The sequence below is a fragment of the Pipistrellus kuhlii genome, unplaced genomic scaffold (assembly GCF_014108245.1).
Source record: "Pipistrellus kuhlii isolate mPipKuh1 unplaced genomic scaffold, mPipKuh1.p scaffold_m20_p_11, whole genome shotgun sequence".
Lineage (NCBI taxonomy): Eukaryota > Metazoa > Chordata > Mammalia > Chiroptera > Vespertilionidae > Pipistrellus > Pipistrellus kuhlii.
This window is the reverse complement of record NW_023425416.1, coordinates 44,501,836-44,528,457: the sequence shown is the minus strand read 5'-3', so window position 1 is coordinate 44,528,457 and position 26,622 is coordinate 44,501,836. Positions and strand designations below refer to the sequence as shown.

Sequence of the window (26,622 nt, the reverse complement as noted above, 5' to 3'; positions counted from 1 at the left end):
AGCCAGCAGTCCTGGATTGTGGGATTGGGCCTAAACTGGCAGTTGGACATCCCTCGAGGGGTCCCAGATTGGAGAGAATGCAGGCTGTGCTGAATTTCGTGCACCGGGCCTCTTGTTTGTATGATATGATGTAATGATTGTTTAAAGTCACTCAATTCGGGGTTTGTTAGGTACCCATAGCTAATTGATACAATATAAAAGCCTGCATTTCAGGCATCAGCACCACTAACAGCCACAAAACCCTGCTGGAGTGAATGCCTTTGGGAAATCTGCCTAGTCTCTTTCTTTTCTGTGATTCACCCCCACTCTCACCCCATCGCCTCAAACTGCTCTCTTGCATTTTTCTAATATCCTAATCTCAGCTGTGTGGATTAGCAGGAGGCATGGGACTAACACTGGTCCAGTCTGTTTCTCTCCCAGCCAGTTCCCTGTCCCTAGCCACAGCTGACAGGAGCTAAGCCAACCAGAGTCTCTCTCTAAGACTTGTAGAATGGGGAAACAGAAGCGACTGGAGCAGCCATTTTCTCCCGTGTGTTGGGAAGCGTGGAGAAAGCTGGTCTGCTATGGAGAAGATGATGCAGGCGTGTAGAGGAGTAGGGGGAAGGGCTGTGCAGGACAATGGGAATGGGGGGAGGAGGGAGAGTCCCTGCTTTGGTTTGTGGACGTTTTCTGGGCCTGAATACTCACATTTCCTTTGGTCTCTATGAGTATCTTGCATCCTTAGATTTCTCTCTCTTGCTTAAGTGGCAAAGAATAGATGTGTGTGTGTGTGTGTGTGTGTGTGTGTGTGTGTGTGTGTGTGTGTATTAACTTGAGAAAATGGCTGAGATAAGTATGTTCAGCCCTAGAAACTGAAGAGAAAACTGCCCAGGCTGATGAGGTGATAGGAACGACCTTCGGTTGACCTTCCCTCTGTTTGGTGAAGGTGACGGGGAGTAAGTCTAGTCTCCTGGAGGCAACCACACTCAGAAAGCCTGATACTAAACGCGTTCTATTCCACAAGGACTTCCAGCCCTGCCTTCCTTACCTGTTTAGGGAAACCATTCTCCATCTACTCTAAAAACAGCAAGAGACGCATACGTTTTCCTTCCTGACCTCTCAAGTACAACTCGCCAATACATCCTGGCTCTTCGAACCGGGTCCCTTCCTCTCCACCATGGAGATGGGCCTGGTCCCCATCCTGTCCCCAGATCTCCCTCTTGAAACAGATGTGGCCACTCCACTCCCATGGTCCCCCTTTCTCCTGGTCGGGCGGGACCATCAAATCCGAGGGAGGTCACCTCACGGCCGTCACTGACTGCCCTCCCCTGACACACCTCACAAGCTGCCCCTCACGAAGCCTGCTCATCTCTCACCTCCTCTCCCTCTGCATGGAATATCCACCTGCCCTTCATTGCCTGGAAAACCCAAACCAAACCCAAGGTCAAACCTCGCCCGGTGAAGGCCCTGTGATTGCCGCCCTCTGCTCTCTTCCCCAGGCCACGGCCCAGGGGGATGACTGCCTTCATGGTCCTGGCTCTTTGGATCACACACAGCTGGGTGACCTCAGGGTCTTGGCTGCCCCACAACAGCCACCTCCTGCGACCACATTCTTTAGTCAAACACAATGAAAGCAAAGCTAAGCAGATGGCGGGTGAAGGCATGTGCTCAGGAGACGGGCAGAGCCAAGAGGGGGGACAGAAGGAGGGCACCCAAACCATGACAGCAAATGGACACGCTCCCTACTCTGTGTCCCTGTCTTGTCCCACACACCCAATCAGGAGGATGGCACTTCCTCTCATCTCTCATCTCAAGAGCCTATGCAAAGGCAGACGAAAGGAAGGAACACACACACACACACACACACACACACACACACACCCCAAAGCCCTTACTGTCTTTTCAGATCTCACACACTGAGCTGGCTTTGTTCTCCGCCCACAGAGGCTGTCTCAGCAGGAAGGATTTGGAGAAAATGAAGCATTAAGAATCCATCCGGCCACACTGATTAAACAAACAACAAATTGGCAGATTTAAAAAAAAAAAAAAAAGGTACTATCCACTCCTGGCAAATATACAGGAAACTGGGCACTTTGGATACACGGCTTACGGGAGGGTGCATGGTGTCACCTTTCTAGAGGGCAATTGGCAATATGTGATAAAGGCTTGACATACACATTTCTTTTGACTCGGTAATGCCATTTCCAGGATTTCATCTTAAGCACATAATGAAGGATTTGTGCAAATATCTGGCTCCAAGGATATGTACTGCGGCATTGTTGAAAGAAGTGTGAACCCGGGAGCCTCCTAAATTCCAACCTTGGAGGTGGGTGAGTAACCCGAGGGCCCTGCAGCCTGAAGGCAGTGCTGGACACAGGTTGGTAAGGACACGGAAAGGTGATGTGATACTGTGTTCAGGGAAAATAAGCTGCAAAGCAGACTAATGGTGTCTGAAATGCATGGGACGTAAGATAAACGTATTTTCACGTAATACGCTCAATATACTTTTCTATCCTTTTTTTTTTTTTAAGGTTGTATACACTTTCCCCCCCATTTTTTTATTAAGTTATTATATGTGTACATATCTTACCAATTATCAATATACTTTTAATTTTTTTATCTTAAAATTTGGCTTTTAGAAAGAAGGAAGTGAGAGGGGAGAGAAAAAAACATTGATATGGTATTCTAAATACTTCTTTATGCATTCATTGGTTAACTCTTGTATATGCCATTGACCAGGGGTTGAACCTGCAACCTTAGTGTATTTCGACGACACTCTAACCAGCTGAGCTACCTAGCCAGGGCTCAAAATACTGTTTTTCAACTTCCAGACACATTTTCAGATGATATATCTCTAAACTTAAAGCAATCAGTAAGAAAGTCCAACTGTCAATCTGAAAAATCCTATATAATAAAAGCCCAACAACCAAACGGTGTAGCGAGCAGAATGACCAGTCGCTATGACAAGCACACCGACCACCAGGGGGCAGACATTCAACGCAGGAGTTGCCCCCTGGTAGTCAGTGTGCTCCCGTAGCATGCTGGTCCCCGCAGGCCATGTCCCCCACCAGTGCACAAATCCTGTGCACTGGGCCTTGAGTGTACAATAAAAACACTATTTTTTTTTCTGTGTTTCTAGACTTCTGAGATAAAAGTGTAGTTATTATACTTTTCCAGATGAATAACTAAACCCAATGCTTTCATTTTAGAGGTCTTACACCTCTAAACATGTTCCAGGAAAATGTTTACATGCTACTCAAACCGAGCAAAGGCTACACGAATGCCTAGCCTGTGTCTATTTTGCGGAAAAGAGTCAGGAAGAGGCAGCACGGTATCACCATGGTTATTTCTGGGACGTGGCCTCTGAGTGCTTTACAATTTTTTTCTCCTCCTTTTTAAAATATATTTTTATTGATTTCAGAGAGAAAGGGAGAGGGAAAGAGAGAGATGGAAACATCAATGATGAGAGAGAGGATCGTTGATCCGCTGCCTCCTGCACACCCCTCACCGGGAATTGAACCTGCAACCAGGCATGTGCCCTTGACCCAAATTGAACTCGGGACCCTTCAGTCTGCAGGCCAACGCTCTATCCACTGAGCCAAACCAGCTAGCGCTTTCCCCCTCTCTTATTATGTTGGAACACTAAATACTAATTATTTTGTAATCCCAATGAAACGAATTATTTAGATGTAAAGCATCCATTCGTACCTGGAAATCTGGGTAAGATTATCAGGGCTCTGGCCTCCGGAGTCCCAGCTCTGATCACTGGTGCTATTGGAGGAGCCGGGTCACCATGGAAACAAGAACAAGGCCCCACCCACCAGGATCATGGCTGGCCAGTGGGAGACACAGATCTTCATGGGATAACGACCGACACTCTGGCTGAACACTGAGGCTCTGAAGGGGAAGGACTCCAGCTCTCTGAGAGGAGACTGTGAGGCAAAGAAACCATCCGAGACTTGGGGGCGAGGACACCCCCTTCTCCTTGAGGAAGTGACAAGAGCCAAGTCACAAAGGATGAGCAGGTGCTCCTGGTGAAGGAGGTGGGGCAAGTCGACACCCTGAGTCACCTGCCCACACACCACGTGGGGTCAGAGAACTTACCATGCAGGACTCGGGACCTGGGGCCCATCTCAGCTACCAAGAAATCGCTCTCTTATTCCACACGGGACAGACACAGTGAGTCTCTCTGTAGTTCCTTCTCATGTACTCCCTCCCTTCCCCCCAAATAAATGGTAAACCACCCAAGTCCCAGAGGTTACTCCTCATGCTCCTGTTTTGAGTTAGGCTCCCACCATCCTATGCTAGGCCTGGAGGGAAGGTAGAGAGAGAGAGAGAGAGAGAGAGAGAGCTTTTTGCTCTTTCTCTAAAGTAATCCAGTCTTCCACTGTAAATGACCTCAAAGGGGCCATGATTCCATTCACTGCTGAAGGGGACACTGTCACCTGTCTGCTGTACCTGCACCGTGAAGGATGTTCCAACAGAATCCTCTCTGGCAAGGCAGAAGGGCTGGGCGCCCTAAGGTGGGGGCCTCTGGGACCCGCGATCGCAGACTCACCTTCCAGAGCAGCACGGCCAGCAGCAGAAAGATGAGGATCCCCACCAGCAGGCTGATGGCGATGATCCATCCCACGACGTAGCCGCGGGGCTCCAGGTTGTGCAAGGCCTCGAACACCACCTAGGAGGCAAAGCGAGAGTGAGCGTGCTTCCCGCTGCGAGTGGCCCTGGCGGACGGAGCCCCGCCTGTGCTCAGAGGGAACCAGAGCGGAAACCATCCCTTCCCGCCTGAAGGCAAATGGAGGAAGAGCCGCCCGAGAAACGTGGTGGTCGCTCTGGGAACGGACATGAGGCTTCTTGGTGACGCATGCTCACTAGCTGTGTGACCTTGGGCAAGGTCCTTTACCTCCCTGAGCCTTGTTTTTCTCCTCTGCAAAACAGGGAGAGAACAGCGCCTCCCAGAGCATCCAAGGGGGTAATGCAGGCAGACCCCAGCACAGCACCTGGCAGAGCTCATTCTGGACACTTGGGGGTATTCCTATTAGCATCGTCATGGCTGGCAGGGAGACTCTTTTTGAGGTCGGGCATAATTGGCTACTCATCTAATATAGAGAAAGATTTATCGATACCTAACCCAGTGGTTGGCAAACTCAGTCCACAGAGCCAAATATCAACAGGATAACGATTGACATTTCTTTGGAGAGCCAAACTTTTTAAACTTCAACTTCTTCTAGCGCCACTTCTTCAACATAGAGGTATTTTGTGGAAGAGCCACATTCAAGGGGCCCAAGAGCCGCCTGTGGCTCGAGAGCCGCAGTTTGCAGACCACGAACCTAATCTAAGTGCACAGCTCACGGAGTGTCCACGTACTCAATGCTAAGCGCATCTGCGGAATCCGTACCGAGATCAAGCTCTGAATGTGACCAGCCAGTCCCCCAGGAACCCTTCACAGTCCTTTCCAGTCTCATCTCCCACCGAGGGGAACCCCAGCCTGGGTTAGCTTCCCCTGCTGCCGTCCTCGATGTACCCGGAATCCAACATTCCGTTTGGGAGACTTGGCCAGGGTGCGGCCCATTTGTTCTCAGTGCCGGCTGGCATCTTACCGTGTGGGAGGTGGTGGGATGGCAATAAGCTCTAACATTTGTCATCTAAGCCCACTGTTGTTGTTTTTTTGTGTGGTTTTTAAAAAAAATATTTTATTGATTTTTTTACAGAGAGGAAGAGAGAGTTAGAAGCATCGATGAGAGAGAATCATCGATCAGCTGCCTCTTGCACACCCCTTACTGGGGATGTGCCCGCAACCAAGGTAAATGCCCTTGACCGGAATCAAACCCGGGACCTTTCAGTCCGCAGGCCGATGCTCTATTGGCTGAGCCAAACCGGTTTCGGCTAAGCCCACTGTTTTCTATCTGGCTCCCATGCGAGGGTCCTGTCTCAAAGTCAGAGTCATGCCTTTGGGGTTCTTTCCCCTTAAATGCTGTGTGTCCATCACCTCCCACATTTAGAATCTCTCGTGGTGTCCCGTCCAGGTGAACCGCGAGATACTCTTGGCCAAGAAGCGTGACTTGAGGCCACCAGGACACGACTCTGTTTCCTCCTCTGTGGAACGGGGTCTGAGAGGGAGCATGAGATTGTTTATATAAGATCCCTGCGTGCGGTCGCAGCATAAGATCTGCTGAAGCTCCCTGTTGACCATGAAGCGCTGAGACGTGCTGTGAGCTCCCCGGGGGTCAACTGCGAAGAGCAGCCCTTTGGGTGACCCTGTTGGCTTCTCAGGGACGTTGCATCCCAGCGAAGCCATGCGGGAGGTCTGGTTCCGTGGAGACAGACACAGGGGGCGATTCCGCTACAGTTTAGTCTGGCAAGTCCCGCAAGAATGCGCCGTCACTTCCCCGGAATGCGTGCTTAATCTTTTATTATTTTTAGCGATGCTGGTCAGCTTCTTGGATGTGCGCTCGATGCTTTGGCAGGGCCGGTTCCCGCCCATCGTGACTCGGATAAACTCCTCTGTGGGTGAAGATCCTAGCATCCTGCGGTTCTAAGAAGTCACATCATCTTAAAGGGGACCCAAAACGGGAGGAACAGCAGCCTGGGCTCCGGGGTCAGCCTCTCACAGTTCCTGTGTTCATGACATTCTGGCCACCGAGCATCATCTCCCCTGTGAGACCTGGCTTTTTATCCCTCCGAATGCCTTTTTGTTCCCCATGTGACAAACTCCAATACTGCTCTCCTTACAAATGTTTCTATCTTTTGTTGTTGTTGTTAATCCTCACCTGAGGATATTTTCTCCATTGATTTTTAGAGAAGTGGAAGGGAAGGGGAGAGAGAAACATTGATGTGAGAGAGACACACTGATTGGTTGCCTCCTGCATGGGGATCAAGCCTGTAACTGAGGTATGTACCCTTGTCTGGAATCGAACCTACAACCCTTCAGTCCAAACAGGAAAAGTTTTCTATTCAAAAGGGTCGCTGCGGAATTAAATTGGTGCAGAAGTAGAAATATTCTAAATGTCCAACCATAGGGCAACAGATAAGCAAGTCATGACCACTCATGAAGTGGAATACCACAGAGCTACTGAAAAGGGTGATGATAAATCTGGCTAAAAAAGTATGATTTTCAAAAATGTAAAACGTGACTCTGCTCTACTAGTAAAAATAGTGCGAATACATGTTAAAGACGAACTTAATCCATTACTATGGGAATCAGCAGGATGGTAAAGGCAGTTCAAAGAAGGATCTGACTACTGGGTGGGGCAAACGTAGGTTGACAGCTGTGAGCACCAGAAATGCAGAATTTATTTTTTTTAAATGTATTTTTATTGATTTCAGTAAGGAAGAGGAGGAGGAGGAGGAGGAGGAGGAGGAGGAAGAAGAGAGAGAGAGAGAGAGAGAGAGAGAGAGAGAGAGAGAGAGAGAGAGAGAGAGAGAAATATCCATGATGAGAGATAATCAGTGACTGGCTGCCTCTTACACGCTCCTCACTGGGGATCTAGTCTGCAACCAGGGCATGTGCCCTGACCCGGAATCACACTGTGACCTCCTGGTTGATAGGTCGATGCTCAGCCACTGAGTCATGCCGGCTGGGCCAGAATTTATTTTTGTATTATTATTTATTAATTATTGTATTAGTTTCCATAAGCACAACTGTAAATGTGTAGCCACGGAATAACAAACAAACAAACAAAAACGAATTCTGAAACTGGATACAAAACTCGTTAATTCCCGAGAGGTATATATGATAGTTTATATAACCCTTTGTATTATATTTTCAGCCGGACAGAAATCATTTTCATCTTTTCTGGCAAAAGTCGTTTATAAGCCATTATCTCCTATGAGTTAACACAGTGGTTGGCAAACTCATTAGTCAACAGAGCCAAATATCAACAGTACAACGATTAAAATTTCTTTTGAGAGCCAAACTTTTTAAACTTCAACTTCTTCTAACGCCACTTCTTCAAAATAGACTCGCCCAGGCCATGGTATTTTGTGGAAGAGCCACACTCAAGGGGCCAAAGAGCCACAAAACTCATTAGCCGCCGAAACTGGTTTGGCTCAGTGGATACAGCGTCGGCCTGCAGACTGAAAGGTCCCGGGTTCGATTCCGGTCAAGGGCATGTACCTTGGTTGTGGGCACATCCCCAATAGGGGGCATGCAAGAGGCAGCTGATCAATGATTCTCCCTCATCGATGTTTCTAACTCTCTATCCCTCTCTCTTCCTCTCTGTAAAAAAAATCAATAAAATATATTAAACCAACAAACAAACAAACAAAAAAACTCGTTAGCCGCGGTTTGCTGACCACTGGGTTAACATGTAACTTCACAGAAGTGGGTCCTAGAAGGTCAAGCAGTCCCATCAAATGAAGGTCAAATGTAAACGTGTATGAGGCCACAGGAACCCAATCACAGGGCGATTTCTGAAACAGCCAGGCAGCCTAGGGTCTGAGACTCTACATGTCCAATAAGCCCGGGCAGGCCAGTGCGGCTGGGCCATGGTCACACTTACGGAGAAAGGGACAGAGGATGCTCCAAGATGCCTGGTGGGACATCTTTTCGTCTGGTATCCAAGACTTAAATTCTTTGAAAATGTGATAGTAACATGGGGGAAATAATAAATGGTAAGTGAAGAAAATCAGGATATCAATGTAATATATAGAAGACTTCAGCTTTGCAAAAAAACAAAAAACAACAACAACAAAAACAAACACACACAGTAGAAACATTTAAAAGTGAAAGGAGGTTTCTGAGATTATGGTTGTTTTCCTCATTTCTATTTCTTACCATTAAAAACGTTTTTGCGTATTTAGGCCAAGTTAAACAAAATTAAAAAGAGAAGCTCTGCCCCAGAACCCCCTCTTCCAAGAAGCCTGCCCATTCCTCTCTTCAGCAGAATTAATCATTCTCCGAGCTTCTGGAAACATGGCCATTTCCAATACTTTTAGCAGAGAAAACCCTACTGGAGCATCTCAATGTATAAACCAGAAAAAGGTGGATTTTCTGGCTGTAAAGATGGGCAGCCGGAGCCCTGCCTGCTCAGCCCCCTCCCAAGCCTGTCCCCCCAATCCCATTTCCAGCCCCAGCCACCCCTGAGCCAACTCAAGGGAATCCCCCGCTCTGCAAAGTTTACTTTTAAGGCCACAGTGAATGTTTCAGAGGCCCAGTTTTAAGTCCTTCTCACTGAAAGGTAATGATATAGCTTCCTGTCTACAGACTCCAGCAAACTGTGAGTTCTTCTAGAACAAGGGGTCAAGGGCATGCTCTCCTGCCACCGACACCATGGCAGGAATGCATTTCGTGATCATGAACGCACAAATGAATGAAGTCAGTGTTGTCTACCATAATGTCAGATGAAGCATGAACGTGACTCAGCCTGCAACCAAAGGGAAGATGGGATTGGAAGCCGGAGTCTCTGTGCTTCTCCTCTCTTAACTTCAAAGATAAATCTGCAAATGTCTTTTCTTTGGAAGAAGTCCTGGCCATCCATTTATCCATTTGCCTATCCACCAGCTCAGCAGTTGGTCCATCCATCCACCCACCTCTCCATTCATCCTTTTGACAAATGAACATATAGCACTTACTATTGCCAAGACTGTGGGGACTCCTTGATGAGTAAAACAGGCAATGCTTGCTCTCAAGGAGCCTTTTGCTTATAGACAATACTGGCCAGATAGACACATACACACTGAAGTGTAACCCTGGCAAGTGGCCCCAGGGAGAGTTCCTGGTTATAAAAGCCCGAGACAGGGATGGCAGTCAGAAAGCATCCCGTGCTGAACAGCTTGAGTTGAGAATTAGAGAATAGGCAGACGTAAATTAACAACATCGTCAGAGAGGGGAGGGAATATCACTCCAAGGAGAAGGAACAGCATGTGCAAAGTCCTTGTGGCAGGAACGAGGGAGGCAGGGGTAACAGTGAGGATGGCGCAAACAGGTTGAACCAGAAGCCAGAGGAAGGAAGTTGTTCAAGTTGAGGCTGGAGAGACAGGCAAAGCTGCAGCCACAGTAAGAATTATTTGCTACTAGAGGCCTGGTGCACGAATTCATGCACGGGTGGTCCCTTGGCTTGGCTGGTTATCGAGGCCTACGGAGGGGGTGCGGTGGGAGAGGGGCAGCCGGCAGGGGTGGAGGGGTTGCGGGAGTTGGCCAGCAAGTTGTGGGTGGGGAGGGGCCAGTTGAGTGGAGGGGCCACAGGAGGTTTCTGTGGGGGTGCACTGACCACCAGGGGACAGCTCCTGCATTGAGCGTCTGCCCCTTGGTGGTCAGCACCATAGCGACTGGCTGACCGGTTGTTCCAGTTCCAGTCATTCGGTTGTAATGGTCGCTTAGGCTTTTATATATATAGATATCTTAAGAAAATGGGGAGGCCATGGAGGGTGTTCAGCAGGGGAGTGACATGGTTGCAAAGAGGCCTCTAGCTGCAAAATGGATGTAGATTAGAAGGGAGAACTTTAAGTGGGGGCTCAAGGAACAAACTGCTCCAGTAAGAAGGTTGCAGGGCTAGTGGCTTCCCAAGGGGAGATCCATGCTTCTGGTATGAAAAAGAGAAAAAAGAGTAAGGGTGAGGGGGGAAGGGTCCTGATAGTCTGAGAGGGTGGTGGGAGGCAGACAGATGGGGAAGGCAGAGGTTCTGACCAGCGACGGAATGGATGCTGGCATGGCTGTGGTGTGAAGCTGGAGGGCTTATGTGTTTGGATGCCAACGCCTAGAACAAGAAAACGAGGAGCATGAGGATTTGCTTCAACAGAGCCTTGGAGGAGGACGGACATCAGCTGGGGGTGATGGCCCGGCCCAGTTGCTGGGCCTCCTGCCTGCGCTGTAGAGCCGAATGCACCGAAGTTGGCAAGCTGGCGTCAGGAAACAACCAGGAGCCCACATCCAGGCCAAGGCAGCTGGTGAACCTAACCCTCAGGGCTTGATTCACTTCTGTGTTTCTGGAAGCTTCCACGTTCTGACTACTGGGACTATGCCTAATGTCACAGCTAGAAATGCTCTGGTCTCCATAAGGCCAGAGGGCATGACCACAATGGGGCCCACTTGTCCCAAACTGGGGGCTCAGTTCAGTCAGTACCACCCCCCCCCCCCCCACACACACACACCAGAGGAGGTTCAATGGGTAAGAGGTCAATTCCAATAGCAAGACCCTCTCTGCAGCCAAATAAGAAGTGGAAAGAGAACAGCATCCGGGACAATGAAAGGTCATTGTCACCTGCTTCTGATGACACCCAATAGCCAGGAAGGGGGAGGGGGGGTGTGGTGCCTGGGAGACATGGTCTCAGCCCAACCACATCTTAAATTGCTCTCAGAACACAGCTTCCAGAAAGCACTTCAGCCGAGGGGCGGGAGGCTTCTGGAGACGACATCAATGAGCAGAAAGTAAACTGTGCATCTGGCAAGACCAAGGCTGCAAGTCTGCGCTGAGATAAACAGATGTCAGCCTCGCCCATGCCTGCCCGGGCCCCAGGTCCAGAAATTCCTCGACCTGTTCAAATTTGCAGAGGAAGAAGCCGGGCTGGTGCTAATTCCTTTGTTGACAAGAACGGGTCCCGTTTGTTGAGCACTTACGACGTGCCAAGCCCTGGGCGGAGAGGTTTTATTTCTCTTCCTCCTGCGGGTCCTCAGAACCGCGCTTTAAAGAGAGGAGGAGAACGCCAGGCCTTGACCTCAAGCCGCCCGGGGCCCTGAAGGAGCCCCAGCTCTCCTCCTGATGAGTGGGTTGCATCTGCGTAGGGACTGGGCCACAAAGGGACGCGTTCCAGAATCAACAGACGTCTCAGTCTGAACACGATGTGCTTCTGAGGCTCCCGGAGCCAAGGGCGCTCCCGAGACAAAGGGCCAGCTGTCTACCACCCAGGACTGTGATTCTGACCTCCTGCTCAGAGTGGCTCTCGCTGCGTGTGGGCGTGGGGCGACGGGACGGCCCAGCACAGAGGGACGAGGGATCAAGGGAGACTCGGATCTTGCAAACGGGCAGGGGCTGGCTCTTCCGCTAATACGCTGTGGCGCCTCTGGCTGGTGGTCTCCTCTCCTCCTGGAGCCTCGGTTTCCCCGAGAGAAAATGGGAGCTATAATGCCCAGTTCGCAGGGATGATGTGAGAGTGATGAGAGGCAATTCCATCAAAGGACCATGTCGTCCTGGCCATCTTTGTGTGCAGTGAGACCCACTATTAATGGGACGGTGGGTGCACCAGGCAAGGGCTTTGCGTCAAGATGATGCAGTGGGCCCCAAGGTTAGTACCGATGCAGTGGCTGAGATAGCGAACAAGGGCTCAAGCTCAGATGGGGAGCCCTAAGGAGAGCTGGAGGTTGGCTGGCCAGATACCCTCGGCATTGGAGAAGCACGTGGGAGGGACAGCTGTCACTTTTCAGCAGCCTCATGCCGAACCCACTTATAGTGCTGGGGCCGCCTCCCGTGTGTCTCTGCTCCAATGGCCAGAAATGCCAGCGACCAGCTCTCCCTGGGGACCAGAACCCAGGGATGGCTGCGTCCCGGGCCTGAGCAGAGCTATTCATCGGGTTCCGCCCAAATGAGACAGAGCCGGCCTGGTCGCCTTCTTGCGCCTAAGACCTCACCCTCTGCACAGACTCCATGTGCCAAGAACTTCCTCCATTCTGGTGGGTGTATGTGTTTCTCATACATTCTGCCATTTTAAAATATCAAGAAGGGGGATTTGCTAGGTAATTCATAAAAGCTCCTTATCCGGCGAGAGAAGGAAGTGTGGGTGGTACGCGCAATAGCAGAGAGGGGCCTGTGGACTCCTGGTTGGCCCCGGGGAAGTGACTAACCTCAGATGTTGGCAGCTCTCCCCGAAAGTAAGAAGGCTGGGTTGAGTAGACCAGAAAATTCAACATATTATTGGCATTAGAGCTGCCCCCAGGTCTCACCCGGGACTCTCAGGTTTGGGCCTATACAAAGCCAAGTAAGCTTGGGGGGTTGGTCTCGGACACATGCTGACACCCAGATTTCTTAGCAAAACAGCGCAAATGCCTTAAGACCCACATGCTCTGTACAGCATGACTCATTCCCTGGCCTAAGAAGCCAAGGCACAAAGGGTCCCAGGGAAGTTACTGGACTTCCCTGTCAGCTATGCTGACCACCATGTGGACCTGATGGGACTAAAAAGCTGACGTTACGTAGAATCTAATGAACAAAATAACCTGATGGACAAGATAGATCCGGAGACACAGAAGCATGGAGCAGACTGACGAATCTCGGAGGGAAGGTGGGGGTGGAGAGGTGGGTGGGGAGAGGTTAACCAGGAAACTTCTATGCATGTATGCACATTCCATGGACACAGACAATAGGGTGGTGAGGGCCTGGGAGGGACAGGTGCAGGGTGGAGGGGGGTCATCGGGAAAAGAAGGGGGACATGTGTAATACTTTATACAATAAAGATGAATGAAAACCCACACGATTATTTCCTCTTCTCATCTCCACCCTGCTCAATACCAGTGGCAAGCACATTTCCTGTTCATTCCAAAGCCATAGCCATTTGGGGCCTCATCTAAAACCCCGTGGCATTTTTGCCCGATTTAAATTTGGTGTTGCCCTCTGTGGAAATTTCCCCTCAGAGGGACGACCGACAGAGAGCCAGGCATTCGGAAGGAGCATGCAGGAAAGACCGCGTTTGCTCTAAAAAGGCAAACCTTCCTTCTCAGAGAAGAGCCTTCCCCCCTGTCTTTCCTGGCAGGGCTGGAACGTCATTGGAGCTCCTGGACTGAAAAAGTCAGGGCAAGGAGGGAGTGGGGGGGCGGGCACTGTGGGTGACAGTGCTGCTCCATTTTTCTGAGGAGCTCTGAAAAATCAGTTGCAACGAGAGCTTCTTCCAAAGAACGCTCAATAGAGAAGACATCACCTCGGTGCTCAAAGTGGCACAGTGAGGAATGGAAGTGGCATTTTGGGGGTGTCCAGATGACTCAATATCCAACAATAGGATGCTAAGCAATGCCTTCCTGCATCCCACACACCGCTCAATGTTCCAGAAAATCGAGGGCCATGTTCCCAGTGATAGATTTAAAAAAACCATCTACACAAGACATTCCACCTGTGGGAAAGCTGCTAATGACTTCCATTAGCTCTTTAAAAAAATTATTGATTTTTTTTTTTTTTTAAGAGAGAGAAAAAGGAACGAGAGAAAGAGAGAACATCATTTTGCTGTTCCACTTATGTGTTCATTGGTTGATTCTTTATGTGCCCTGACCAGGGATCGGCCCTGCAACCTTGGCATATCTGGAGGGTGCTCTAACCAACTGGGCTACCCAACCAGGGCGCTTCCATGAGCTCTTGGCTGGGAACACTATGGTCCTCCAGAACATTCCACGCCTCTCATGCTGGGCGAGTATGGAGTTCTAGAAGACTCTCTAACTAGCGCTACGACAATGAGCAGTGAATCACCATTTCCTTCACATCAGAGTGAAGGTCTGAATTAGCATTGACGTGGCCCAGAGGCAGGGGGGAAAAGGCACCTGCTATATTGCACCTGCCAGGAAAACAGGGACGTTGGCAGTGAAGGATTCCAGCGTAATCCCACCCCATCCCATTCGCTTTCTATCAGTAAAACGACTGCATGGATGTAGAGAGAGGAGGAAAGCTGGGCATCTGACAGGTCTTCCCTGCGCTGAGCCCGATTGGCCAGGTCCTAGGCAGCTTTGACTTCCTCCCCATCCACAGAAGTTCTTCTGCCACGGAAGTCCTCTGTCCCAGCTGGTGGCCCGCCTCCCGCTCACCACCCCTGGCAGCAGGACTGAGACGTCACCGAGGTCCCTAAAGACTGATTTCTACTTGGACCCTTTCCAACCAGGGTCTTACGGGACGGGCTTTGGCCCAATCCCATCCTAACATTTAGACATGTGGTGTCTCCATTGTTATCAGAAAATAAATTAACAATCTTTTTTTTTTTTTTTTAAATCCTCACCCCAACATATTTTTCCATTGATTTTTAGAGAGAGTGGAAGAGAGGGGGCAAATCAGAGAGAAACATCAATGTGAGAGAGATGCATTGATGGGTTGCCTCCTGTGCGCATCCTGACCAGGGCTGGGGATTGAGTCTGCAACCGAGGTATGTGCCCTTCACTGGACTCGAACCCGGGACCCTTCAGTCCTCGGGCTGATGCTCTATTCACGGAATGCCTTTTATATATATATATATATATATATATATATATATATATATATATATATATATATAAAATCTTTATGAACATACCACTTCTGTACATTTGTCCCAGTAGCACTGACCCTTCCAAGTGAGGGTCAGAAGGCCACGTCTCCCTTGAGGCAAGGCAAATTCCGGGGAAGGAGATGCAAAAAGGTGGCATCCTGGCACGGCACATTGGCACAACCAGGTCACAGGCTGCTGTCTCCCCTTCCCATGTGCCTGGGAGCTGAGTGTGTGGGTCCAAGGGTGAGCCCCCCCCTCCCTGCCCCGGGAAAAGGCAGCCAAAAGCCAAGGCCATGCTTCTCCTCCAGCCTCTCCCTTTCCAAGCATCCCAGTGGCCGCCACTTGCATGTCTCTGAGGCCTGCGAGCCAACTGCCTGCTGTGGAGAGCCAGGGGGTGGGTGGGAATGGAGAGAAGGCGCTAGGGCTGGGCCATTTGGACGCACCCTCTCCGAACGACTCGGACGGCTTGTTTTCCTCCAGGGCTTTCATGGGGAAGGCAGCTGAGGTTTCAGGGAGAGGTCTGCGGGGGATAAAAATAGCCTTGGCTTCAGAGTGGAAACCCAAGCCCTGTCCTGGGTCCTTCCAGACTATTTTTCCTTTGGCCAGCCGGAGCAGGGAACCTTCGCGTCAGGATCGATTCCTAAAGAACAATGCGGTCCCGACAAGAGCAGGCCCCACAAGGCCTCCCTGGGGGGGCCGGCATGGTCCCGGGCCTACCACAAAGCCAGCCTCTTGGCTCAGAGGCCATGTTTATCCTCACATTCCAGCACCGAGTCACCCAGATTCCCTCACCCTCCGAGGAGGGGCGGTCCCAGCAGGGGGGGAGGGAGAGGGTAAGGGGCTGACTCACCGTCATCTCTTCTGGGTTCCCGCTGGCGACCTCCACCACCCTCAGGGCAGGGTCTGCTTTCACCTTGGCCCGGGTCATGAACTGGATGACAGACGAACTGTCCTGAGGAGGAAACAGAACGACGCACCATCAGATCGTCCAGCGGCAACGGCTGGGGACCGGGCAGCACCAAACCGAAATGCCAAGATCCCCCGCGGACGGACAAACACTGTATCCCCGCATCAGATGTCTCCCCATCCCGGGCACCCACCTAGGCGGAGACCCCCCAGTTCTCTTGGAGAATTCCTTCATTTCATACCTCGGTGGGTGCGGGACAATGAAGGAGTCTGCCAGCCACCCACAAATTGCCGGCTTGTGTGCTGTGGTTTCCAAGCCCAAAGAGCCAGGTATTGGGGATTGGTGCGGACGCAGTCACAGGGAGCGGAGAATAAACACAACTAAGCGGCGTAAGGCAAACCCAGGGCTGGCATCCCGCAGCAAGCATCTGATTTCCATTCTCCGGCATCCTCCTGCCCTGACCACAACCCTCCACCCCTTCCCAGGAGTTACTTTTAACTCTTCCTTTGCTCCCAGACGAAGATGTTTTGGGTTCAAAGCCATGAAACATGGAAAGACGCGAGGAAGCCGGACGCATCGGCCTTATACGTTAGGCTGTGGCCCGAAGAGACAGGGGCCCGGGGTGGGCTCAGAGTCAGAGCCACGGATCCAGAAAAGGAGAACATGGCTCCCAGGCAGGGATGGGGAAGGGATGTGGAAAAAGACAGGGGTTGGAAACATATGGCGTCGGAAAGGGCCAGAACTGTGGGCCAGTGGACGGATGAGCCGTGGGATGGAGAGGCAGCCTGGCTTCGGCCCTGGAAACAGAGGGCAGGCCCCTGGAGCACTTGGCATCCCCCTGCGGGCATGGCTGGGGCTCTGCCATCAAGGGGGCATGTAGCGCCCCCACCCACATCATGGAGACACGGAACAGGTGCCAGCTCTGCCCACTGCTGACGAAACCCACCGCCCAAACCCAAAGGGCAGAACTCTCCTCAGGAGGCAGGTCCGAGGGGCCCAGTGCTCAGCTCCGACCAGGAAGCCACAGAGACCGTCCTGGGAGGACACATGGCATGCGAACTTGACCTGGGGGTTATGCATGGATTATTGCATTTTTTAAAAACAATAAAACAGCCCTAACCAATTTGGTTCAGTGGATGGAACGTCGGTCTTTGGACTGAAAGTTCCCAGGTTCGATTCCAGTCAAGGGCATGTATCTTGGGTCCAGGCGCATCCCCAGTAGGGGGTGTGCAGGAGGCAGCTGATGGATGTTTCTCTCTCTTTGATTTTATAACTATCCCTCTCTGTAAAAAATCAATAAAATATATTAAAAAAAACACACATCATACACACACACACACACACACACACACATATTTAATCCTCACTTGAGGATATTTTTCTGCTGATTTTTACAGAGAGTGGAAGGGAGGAGAAGAGACAGAGAAACATCAATGTGAGAGAGACACATTGATTGCAACCCACAAGCCCCCAACTAGGGCCAGGAAATGAGCCTGCAATCGAGGTACATGCCCTTGACTGGAATGGAACCCGAGACTCTTCCATGTGCAGGCTGATGCTCTATCCACTGAGCCAAACCAGCTAGGGCAGCAATAAAGCGTATTTTAAATGCTCTGGGAAGCTCGCCACTCAAAGGTACTGCTCCAGGTCGCTCACATGAAGCAGCGAATGCTTTCAAATTCAAATAATCTTCCGCCCCTTTTAGCAGTTTTATAAATGGGGGGGTGGGGTTTATGTGTCAGGATAAACTGCATTGTAAGTCTGGGATGATGGTGATAATCACCATCATCTCCGGTGTTAATCACGACCACGATACTAACCGGAATAAAGAGGCTGAACTGTGAGGGAGCGGCCCCAGCACAGGCCTTGGTGGCTGTGGGAGACGAACCCTCTCAAAGGAATCTAAATCCTCTGGTAATTAAAAAAAAAACACAACCAGATCCCACATTTCACATGAAAACCTAAGGTCAAAACAAGAAAACCTCAGATTCCCTTGTCTGGGGCCAGGCCTTGAGGTCAGAGGAAAGTAAACACACTGGAGGCCCAGGCAGACCACAAGGCTGGCGCTACAACCCCCTCCCCCCTCCGCCCCTAATCCTCAGGGAGTGGGGGGCTCCTGGAGTCACTCCTGCTCCTCTCCTGGGGTGGGGGTGAGGGGGCTGTGGCCCCGACACCACATTTCCAGCACCGGGAGCAGCTGGGCTCCATCTGGCTTCCAGGTCAGCCTCCTTCTAAGCCTGGGATTGCTGCCGAAAAGGCATCTGCAGGGAGAGTGACCCTCCCACACCCGCCGAGGTCACCCCTGGCTTTCCGCTCTCTTAGGGTGTGGACTGGGCCCTTGGGGACAGAGTCAGTGGGACATGCTACTTGGCAAAGGGTCTCCAGGGATCCCCGAGAGAGAGGGAGATGCAAAAGGTCAGGCCGCAGAGCTGGGTCCATGGAAGGCTGGAGGCCAGGCCCGCAGGTTAAGGACAAATGACCCAAGTGCAAGGGCAGCCACCTGGGTTCAAGGTGAAGGAGGGGTCAGAGTGGTTTCCCTATCCCTCCTTCAGCTGCCTCCTGCAGGGCCCCTACTGGGGATGGAGCCAACAACCAAGTGCCAATGAAACCATCACCAGTCCCATTTGTCAAGAACACGGACAGGCTGGGTACGTCTCTCCCCTCATAGTCTGTCACCTGACCTGGCGACCCAGGCCAGGGAGGCACCTGCAGGAATGCGGGGCTTCCAGACCCGCTCCTGGGGTCACAGGATGCCAGGGGTGCTCAAACTCATGCCTGGGCCTCTCGCAACTCTGTCCCTTTCCAGGGAAGCTACTGTGTGACCCCAAGGCGCCCCCAACCCGTTTGCCTCCCAAGGAAACCTGAGCAAGTGGGACGGTGGGTGGCTCTCCCTGGGTGCGTGGGGGCTGCCCGGCTCCACACGGAACATGGGGGAAAAAACATCCTGATTCCCCAGGGCTCGCGACTTCTCAGGTCCGCGTGGGCCTGCCATGCCTAATTGAGAAAAGAATCCCGGAATGAGTTTCCTAAGGACGTTCATTCGCACACGGACAGGCTCACGCGGACCGACATAGTTTTCTTTTCAAAGGAAAATAAATAGAATCTCTGTGGTGAACGTGCATATTTAGTGTTATCTTCGCATGTGATTATTTTTTAAAGCATCTTGTTGGATGTGGCTTTTCCTACTCAGCAGCTCTTCTGTCAAAATAAATCAGAGTGAATTTGTATGATTTTTTCTTTAAAGGGCCAGTGATTCACTGACTGAGGTTTGTTTTTTTTATGAACTTAAAATAAATACACACACACACACACACACACACATATATATATATTTGTATTGATTTCAGAGAGGAAGGGAGGGGGAAAGAGAGAGAGTACATCAGTGATGAGAGAGAATCATTCACTGGCTGCCTCCTGCATGCCCACCCTCTGGGGATCGAGCCCACAACCCAGGCAATTGAACCAAGACCTCATGGTTCATAGGTCGATGCTCCATCGCCGAACCACACTGGCCGGGCTATGAGCCACTTTTTGATAAAGTCACAATAGCAAAGCGACTTGAGGTTCAAAAGTTGGACTTCCCTGAAGCAAGGTGGCATCTAAACCGGGTCACAGACTGCAACCCGCGGGCCAAACTCCGCCCTTTGCCTGGACCCCAGCCACACCACTTGGCTGAGTACCGCCTGTGGCCGCACTCGTAACACCCTGGCAGAGGGGAGCAGAGGCCAGAGGCCGTATGGCCCTACAGGTCTCAAATATTTACTATCGGCCCTTTACAGAGGCGGTGTGCCAACCCCTTGTGTAACATGTGGTCCCCAGACCCACAGCCTCAGCATCCCCAGGGAACTTGTCGGAAGGACAGCATCTCAGGCTCCGCCCCCAGGGACCTGCGTTTTCACGAGGTCGAGGTCTCCGGGTGGCTCAGACACAAGCGGAAGCCAGAGGACAACGTGCGGGCCAAGAAGCTTGTTAAAACGAAGGTGATGCCCTAGCCAGTTTGGTTCAGTGGGTAGAGCACCAGCCTGCAGACTGAGGGTCCCGGGTTCGATTCCGGCCAAGGGTACATGCCTGGGTTTCAGGCTCAGTCCCCAGTTGGGGGGTATAAGAGGCAGCCGATCAATGATTCTCTCACATCATTGATGTTTCTATCTCTTTCTCCCTCTTTCCTTCCTGTCTGAAATCAATAAAGAAATATACATTAAAAAAAAAAGAAGAAGAAAGAAAAGAAAGAAAGAAGATGCTGACTCAGCAGATGTGAGGTGGAGTCCAAGACTCCGCATGGCTAACCAGCTGCCCGGGAAGGTGCTTCTGCGGATCCTTGGCCCACACTTTGCATAGCGAGCCTCGAGCCTCGTGTTTCCCCCCCAGCATCCTCCGGCAGCATTCCCACGGGTACCGGCCGAGAGCGTTGTGGAAGGGAGAAACCCATCCGGATGCTTTTCCGTGAATCTCGTGGGCGCAGGGGCTCAGGACATACCTTCTTCAGTATCTCTGTGTTGAGCAGCATGTAGATGTCGATAGCCCGGCTTTCCTCTTTAGCAAGGGCGCTCAGGTTGCAGTGCATCGTCAGGCAAGGGATTCCTGGCTTCTCGCAGTCCTGAGAAGAGAAAGCAGAGGGCTGGCAAATGGCAGCGAGAGCAAAGACAGATGCACGACAGTTGACGGAGGAGCAGAAGGCTCCACATGCTTCTATCCGGTGAAGGTGACGAGGGCCACGCCAGGCAGAGGAATGGCACGGGAAGATGCGATCCTTCCTTTCTGCCACCAGAGGGCAATGGAGGGATTTCCTGCCCAGTGGGCACCAGAACAGGCCTTCAAGGCAAGCCACTGGGAGAAGGCAGCCCACGGGTTACTAAAAAATGGGAGTTTGCAAGAAAGAAAGAATTTTTTTTTTTTTAAAAGCAAACACATGTACATATTCTGAAAGCAATTTTTTTCTTATGAGAACTGAACACAAGATGTATATCCTACATTATGGAATATCTGCCTGTGCAGCGGCAAATACACGTTCACACCCCTGTTTTTAGGGAGGGCAGGCAGACTCGAGGGTGAAGGAGTCATATGACTCAAGAAAACACAGGACCAAAGAAAAACACATGTTGGATCAAGACAATATGTGAATCACCAAAAAAAAAACCCACACCTATATTCCAAATTTAAGTTACAAAAGAAGAACTCTCCTTTGTAACTTAAATTTGGAATATAGGTTTTCTTTTGTACTGTAGGGTCCAAAATGTACACACATACCTTTATGATGCTTCATGGGGGGGGGGGGGGGGGGGTAAAATGTTCAGCCCAGTACAGAGTAGCACCAGTTACTCGCTAGATAACATTACTCCTAATAATTCTAAGTGTTTTAGAAAATACATGTATCATCAGCCCTAGGGAAGTAAAAAAAAACCCACACACCCAGCATTCCAAGGGGCAAACAGCTTCTACAGGGACAGGAATGCGCGTGAGAGATGTCTAGGCTGGAAAAAGAAGCTACAGAGACGGGACCAAAGATACAGGGGAAGAGGACTCTGCTTTAAAGGCACAAAAAATGAGGGTATAGTTTACAAACAGCAAACAGGTTGCACCAGAAGGGTCCATCTGGATGTATTTTCACCTGTGTTCCTACCCAGATCAAGAGGTAGACCATGGCCGAAACCGGTCTGGCTCAGTGGATAGAGCGTCAGTCTGCGGACTGAAAGGTCCCAGGTTCGATTCCGGGCAAGGGCATGTACCTTGGTTGCGGGCACATTCCCGGTAGGGGGTGTGCAGGAGGCAGTTGGTAGATGTATCTCTCTCATCAACGTTTCTAGCTCTCTATCTCTCTCCCTTCCTCTCTGTAAAAAATCAACAAAATAGGTTAAAAAGAAAAAAAAAAAAAGAGGTAGACCATGTCCAGCACCCAAGCAGGTTCTCTCAGGCCCCCTCCTATGGCTATTCCTCCGAGAGTAACCACGACCCTGACCTCCATCGCCACTGACAGTTTTGCTCTTGCTAAACTTCATGTCTGTGGCATCTATGCCCTTTGGTCTCCAGCTCTGCCACACAAATACCATGCGTAGGAGAGTCATTCGTGCTGTGCGTGCAGCAGTTTCTATTGCTCATATTACTCCGGTGGACAGCAACACCACGAATTGTCCACACACTCTCCTGCCTAGGGACGTCTGGTCTGTTCCCAGCGTTCGGCTATGATAAAATGATGGTGCTTCTCGTCCATGCCTTTTGGGTAAGGTGACCAGATGTCCCGCTTTTGGCGGGACGGTCCCAATTTTAAACAATTTTTCTTTTGGAAAGAATCGGGACTTTTAAAAAAATTTATTTATTTATTTATTTTTAATATATTTTATTGATTTTTGTACAGAGAGGAAGGGAGAGGGATAGAGAGTTAGAAACATAGATGAGAGAGTCATCGATCAGCTGCCTCTTGCACACCCACTACTGGGGATAGGCCCACAACCAAGGTACATGCCCTTGACCAGAATTGAACCCAGGACCTTTCAGTCCCCAAGCCGACGCTCTATCCATTGAGCCAAACCGGTTTCGGCAGGGACTTTTTTTTTTTTAATGCTGAGGGATGTGGGACAAATTATTAAAAATCGAGACTGTCCTGCCAAAAGTGGGACATCTGGTCACCTTACTTTTGGGGGACACAGGTACTCATTTCTCTAGGGGATATACCTGGGAGAGGAATTCCTGGGTCACAGGATACAAATATATTTCGCTTTCACAGACGCTGCCCAGCAGTTTTCCAAAGTGACTGTATAAGGAGCGTCCCTCTGGATTAGACCCCTACTCCATGGAGAGACTTACTACTTTGTATGTGGGTGGTGGGTTGCAAAGGCTTTCCCTTGGCCGGGCCATGGGACTCGAAATGTCAACCGCACCCTTTGATGGAAACCTCAGGCTGAGAAACAGGAGCTGACCACAACTCCGTGTGACTTTCGAAGACGACTGATGAAAGCCAGATTTGGGGAATGAGGCGGGTGTGCCAGCCAGAACCCTCCTCTCAGGCCGCCTTCCTCGGGAGGACCCCCCACGGGGACCCATCCAGAAAGCAGGTTCTCACCAGGACTTTCCTCCCGGACTTGGTGAAGAACGCGAAGATGGTGTGGAAGATATTCTCTTGCTCTTGGGGGATGATGCAGGGGGTCGGGTTCTTCTGGAAGGAGCAGTTCCCCTTCTCCTGGCCCACCTGAAAAGGGAAAGGCCTCTGTCAGAGCGCTCCGCCCAAGAATGGATCGTGAGCGTCGAGTCTCTTACTGTAGAGGCGGCAGCAGCCAAGTCCAAAGGCAACCACCCCCTTGTCCATGATCCGGTGGACAGCCGCGGAGGTTGGGGGGGGGGAATTGGGGGGGGGGGGAAGCTGCGAGGCAGAGGCAGTAGCATCAACATGACCAAACAACAGAAAGTGTGGCTCTCATCCTTAACTAATTGAGAGGAGATGGCCCTCAACATGCGAATGACATGTGCCGAGGAAATAGACGGTCTCAAGGAACAGACCTACTGCTCGTGGTTTCCAAGGCACAGTTACAAGCGCTTTTACAACCCCAAGAGAGATTTGTCCGGAGGAAAAGGAGACTCAGGTTAAGGTACTTGCCAAACAATCACTGAGTCCAGAATACTGGTTCTGAACCCAGGTCTTCTGAAACCCTACCTTTATGGGCAGCCCACTGCCAGAGGTTTTCAAACTGTGTTCCATGGAACCCCTAGAGTGCTGTACAACCCTCTCAAGTCTCACAGCCACTGCACTGAGCCACACAGGAGCTGACATGCCCAGAGAGCCATTGGCAAGTTACCTGATTTTGCTTCTGGCAGCAACAGCAATGGTGCTGAGCAACAGAACATTGAAACCAAAACCAAACCAACCAAAAAAACAATAACCCCAAACAAAGGTGTACATTTTTGTTTTCTCTGAGAACAAAGTTATTTTTAATGTCTATGTTGAGGAGTTGCTGGAAACAACAACAACAACAACAACAACAAGGTCTTTATCTAGTATCATATCGCCCTGGTTGAAGCTTAAGGCCAAGTATCAAAATTAATAATTAACAGCTCATAATTTAGGATTGTGATTACAATTTCACACCATAACCAGAAGCATCTGTTTAAACTCTCCTATCTCTAATGCCCTGCAGTGTGATACAGTGTATGGTTTGAATTTATTGAATAATTTTTTATTGAATAAAAAATTGATTCTCTTTCATGGTAGGTTTTGTTTAAAATGTTTACATAAAGAAACTTCTATTGTAAGCTAACAGTGTTCATCTTTTAATAATGAACTTTTAATAAAGACCCCAACATTTGCTAAATTAATCTCTACTTTACCTTTGGTCTGAAGATATCTGCCAGGATTTACTTTGTAGTACAGGCCTGAACATAAATGAGATGAAGATATATTTCCTCTAGCAGATTATTAGAAAAGAGTGTTGCCTTTACAAATACCTCACCGTTTATGGCTTATGATTCTTTAAAAGTATCTCATAATTCGGTATTTTCTCAATTTCTTTATTGGAACCACAAAATCTGGGAAGATACACCGGCCTGAAATGTTTCCACCAGTTGGTTTTGGATGCTCTCAGAAGTCACTGGGGGAAGGAATGGGAAGGAAGCCATGGGATGTAATACACATTTGGCGATCATTCCTTGGTGCCATTGGTGTAAGCTGGGATGGATATTGGAAAGCTCATTTCAGAGAGCAAAACACGAGTGGCTTACCTAATGCGGATCGTCAGTAATTACTTCTCAGACAAACGAGGAACACAGTGCTGCAATGTACTACAGATGGGGTGTCTCTCAGTGACGTGTCAGCACTAAACCCGGGCCCACAATGCTGTGTATCTCAAGCAAACTGGACAAACCAAAGAAGGCAGGCTCTGGAAAACTGTCAGCTAACAAGCGGCTTAGTGATGGGCACCAATCTTCAAAGATGTAAAAGGACATAACATCTGTGAGATGTGTGGATGGGAAGGGTGGTATAAATGAATGCTATTCTTTTTCGTGGTTGTTTTTTATTCTCACCTGAGGATATTTTTCCCATTGATTTTTAGAGAAACACTGATGTGAGAGAGAGAAAAAACATGGATGTGAGAGAGACACACAATAATTGGCTGCCTCCCGTACACATCCCGACCAGGGCTGGGAATCAAACCTATAACCCAGGTACGTGCCCTTGGGTGCACAGTGAAACACTCTAACCACTGAGTAACACTGGCCAGGGCAATATATTACTCATATATATTGTAATTTTAAGTACAGCAGTCCCTCTTTATCCATGGGGGATAAATTCCAAACACCCCCCGTGGATGCCTGAGGCTGTGGATGGTACCGAATCCTGTATACGCTATGCTTTTTCCTTTACATACCTACCTTTCACTTAAAGGAAGCACTTTCCGACTTTTCGTTGGCACACCTGAATCGCCAGCAGCACTACACTTGTGCTCTGGGGCCATGATTATATAAGGGGGACTCGAACACAGCACCACGACACCAGGACAGTCGATCTAATAACCAAGACGGCTGCTAGTGACTTACAGGCGGATGACATAGGCAGTGTGGATACGCCAGGCCAGTGGTCGGCAAACTGCGGCTCGCGATCCACCTGCGGCTCTTTGGCCCCTTGGGTGTGGCTTGGCGTTAGAACCACTTCTTCAACATAGACTCACGCAGGCCGAAAACCAACTTCTGCGCCTGCCTGGGCCATAAAGTTTCAATCGCACTGAACATGAGTGGCATTTTGTGGAAGAGCCACACTCAAGGGGCCAAAGAGCCGCATGTGGCTCGTGAGCGGCGGTTCGCCGACCATGGCACTAGGCAAAGGGGTGACTCATGTCCCGGGCGGAATGGAGCTGGACGGCTCAGGATTGGATCACGCTATCCAGAGCCGTGTGCATTTTAAAACGTATGAATTGTTTACTTCTGAATTTTCCCATTTAATATTTCTGGAATATGGTGGACCACGTGGGTAACTAAAACCGCGGAAAGTCAAACCACAAATAAGGGAGGATTACGGTAGGCACAATGTTATTAAGTAGATATTGTTGAACTCATTATTATATCTTTTCACTGAGGTAAAATTTACTAAAGTGCAGAGATCTTTAAAAAAATTATTTTTTCTAATCCTTACCTGAGGACATGCTTAGAGAGAGGAAGAGAGAGAGGGAGGGGAAGGAGAGAGAGAGAGAGAGAGAGAGAGAGAGAGAGAGAGAGAGAGAAGAGGGAGAGAAGAGGGAGAGATAAGCTGCCTTCCAAATGTGCTCTGACCAGGGATCCAAACTGAAACCCAGGCATATGCCCTGACCAGGAATCGAACTGGCAACCTTTTGGTGCACAGGAACGATGCTCAACCAACTGTATCTTATGGGTGCAGTTTGATGAATTTGGACAAATGAAATCACCCACATAACTACCACCACAATGAAGACAGAGGACATGTCCATCCTTCCAGAAAGTTCCCTCTGGCCCCTTCCCAAAGTTAATCTCCCCCCCCCCCCCCCCCCCGACGTCCCCGTCCCCGTCCCCTGAAAGGCCAGCACAGTTTTGATTTCTATGAAGTCGGCCACAAAAGTTTGTTCAGTTCACCTCAATTAGGGGAG

The 26,622-nt window shown here is 50.1% G+C and overlaps 1 protein-coding gene across 1 annotated transcript in view; it reads right to left on the bottom strand.

Moving 5' to 3' along the window:
• The window catches only part of ITGA9 (integrin subunit alpha 9), a 242,502-nt gene that overhangs the window by 9,084 nt on the left and 206,796 nt on the right, over positions 1-26,622 (bottom strand). The window contains exons 24-27 of the mRNA XM_036431802.2: positions 23,097-23,222; positions 20,517-20,636; positions 15,983-16,084; positions 4,538-4,657 (exon numbers count right to left, since the gene is read on the bottom strand). Of these exons, the coding sequence (XP_036287695.1) occupies positions 4,538-4,657; positions 15,983-16,084; positions 20,517-20,636; positions 23,097-23,222 (468 nt within the window). The remainder of the gene's footprint in view (positions 1-4,537; positions 4,658-15,982; positions 16,085-20,516; positions 20,637-23,096; positions 23,223-26,622) is intronic.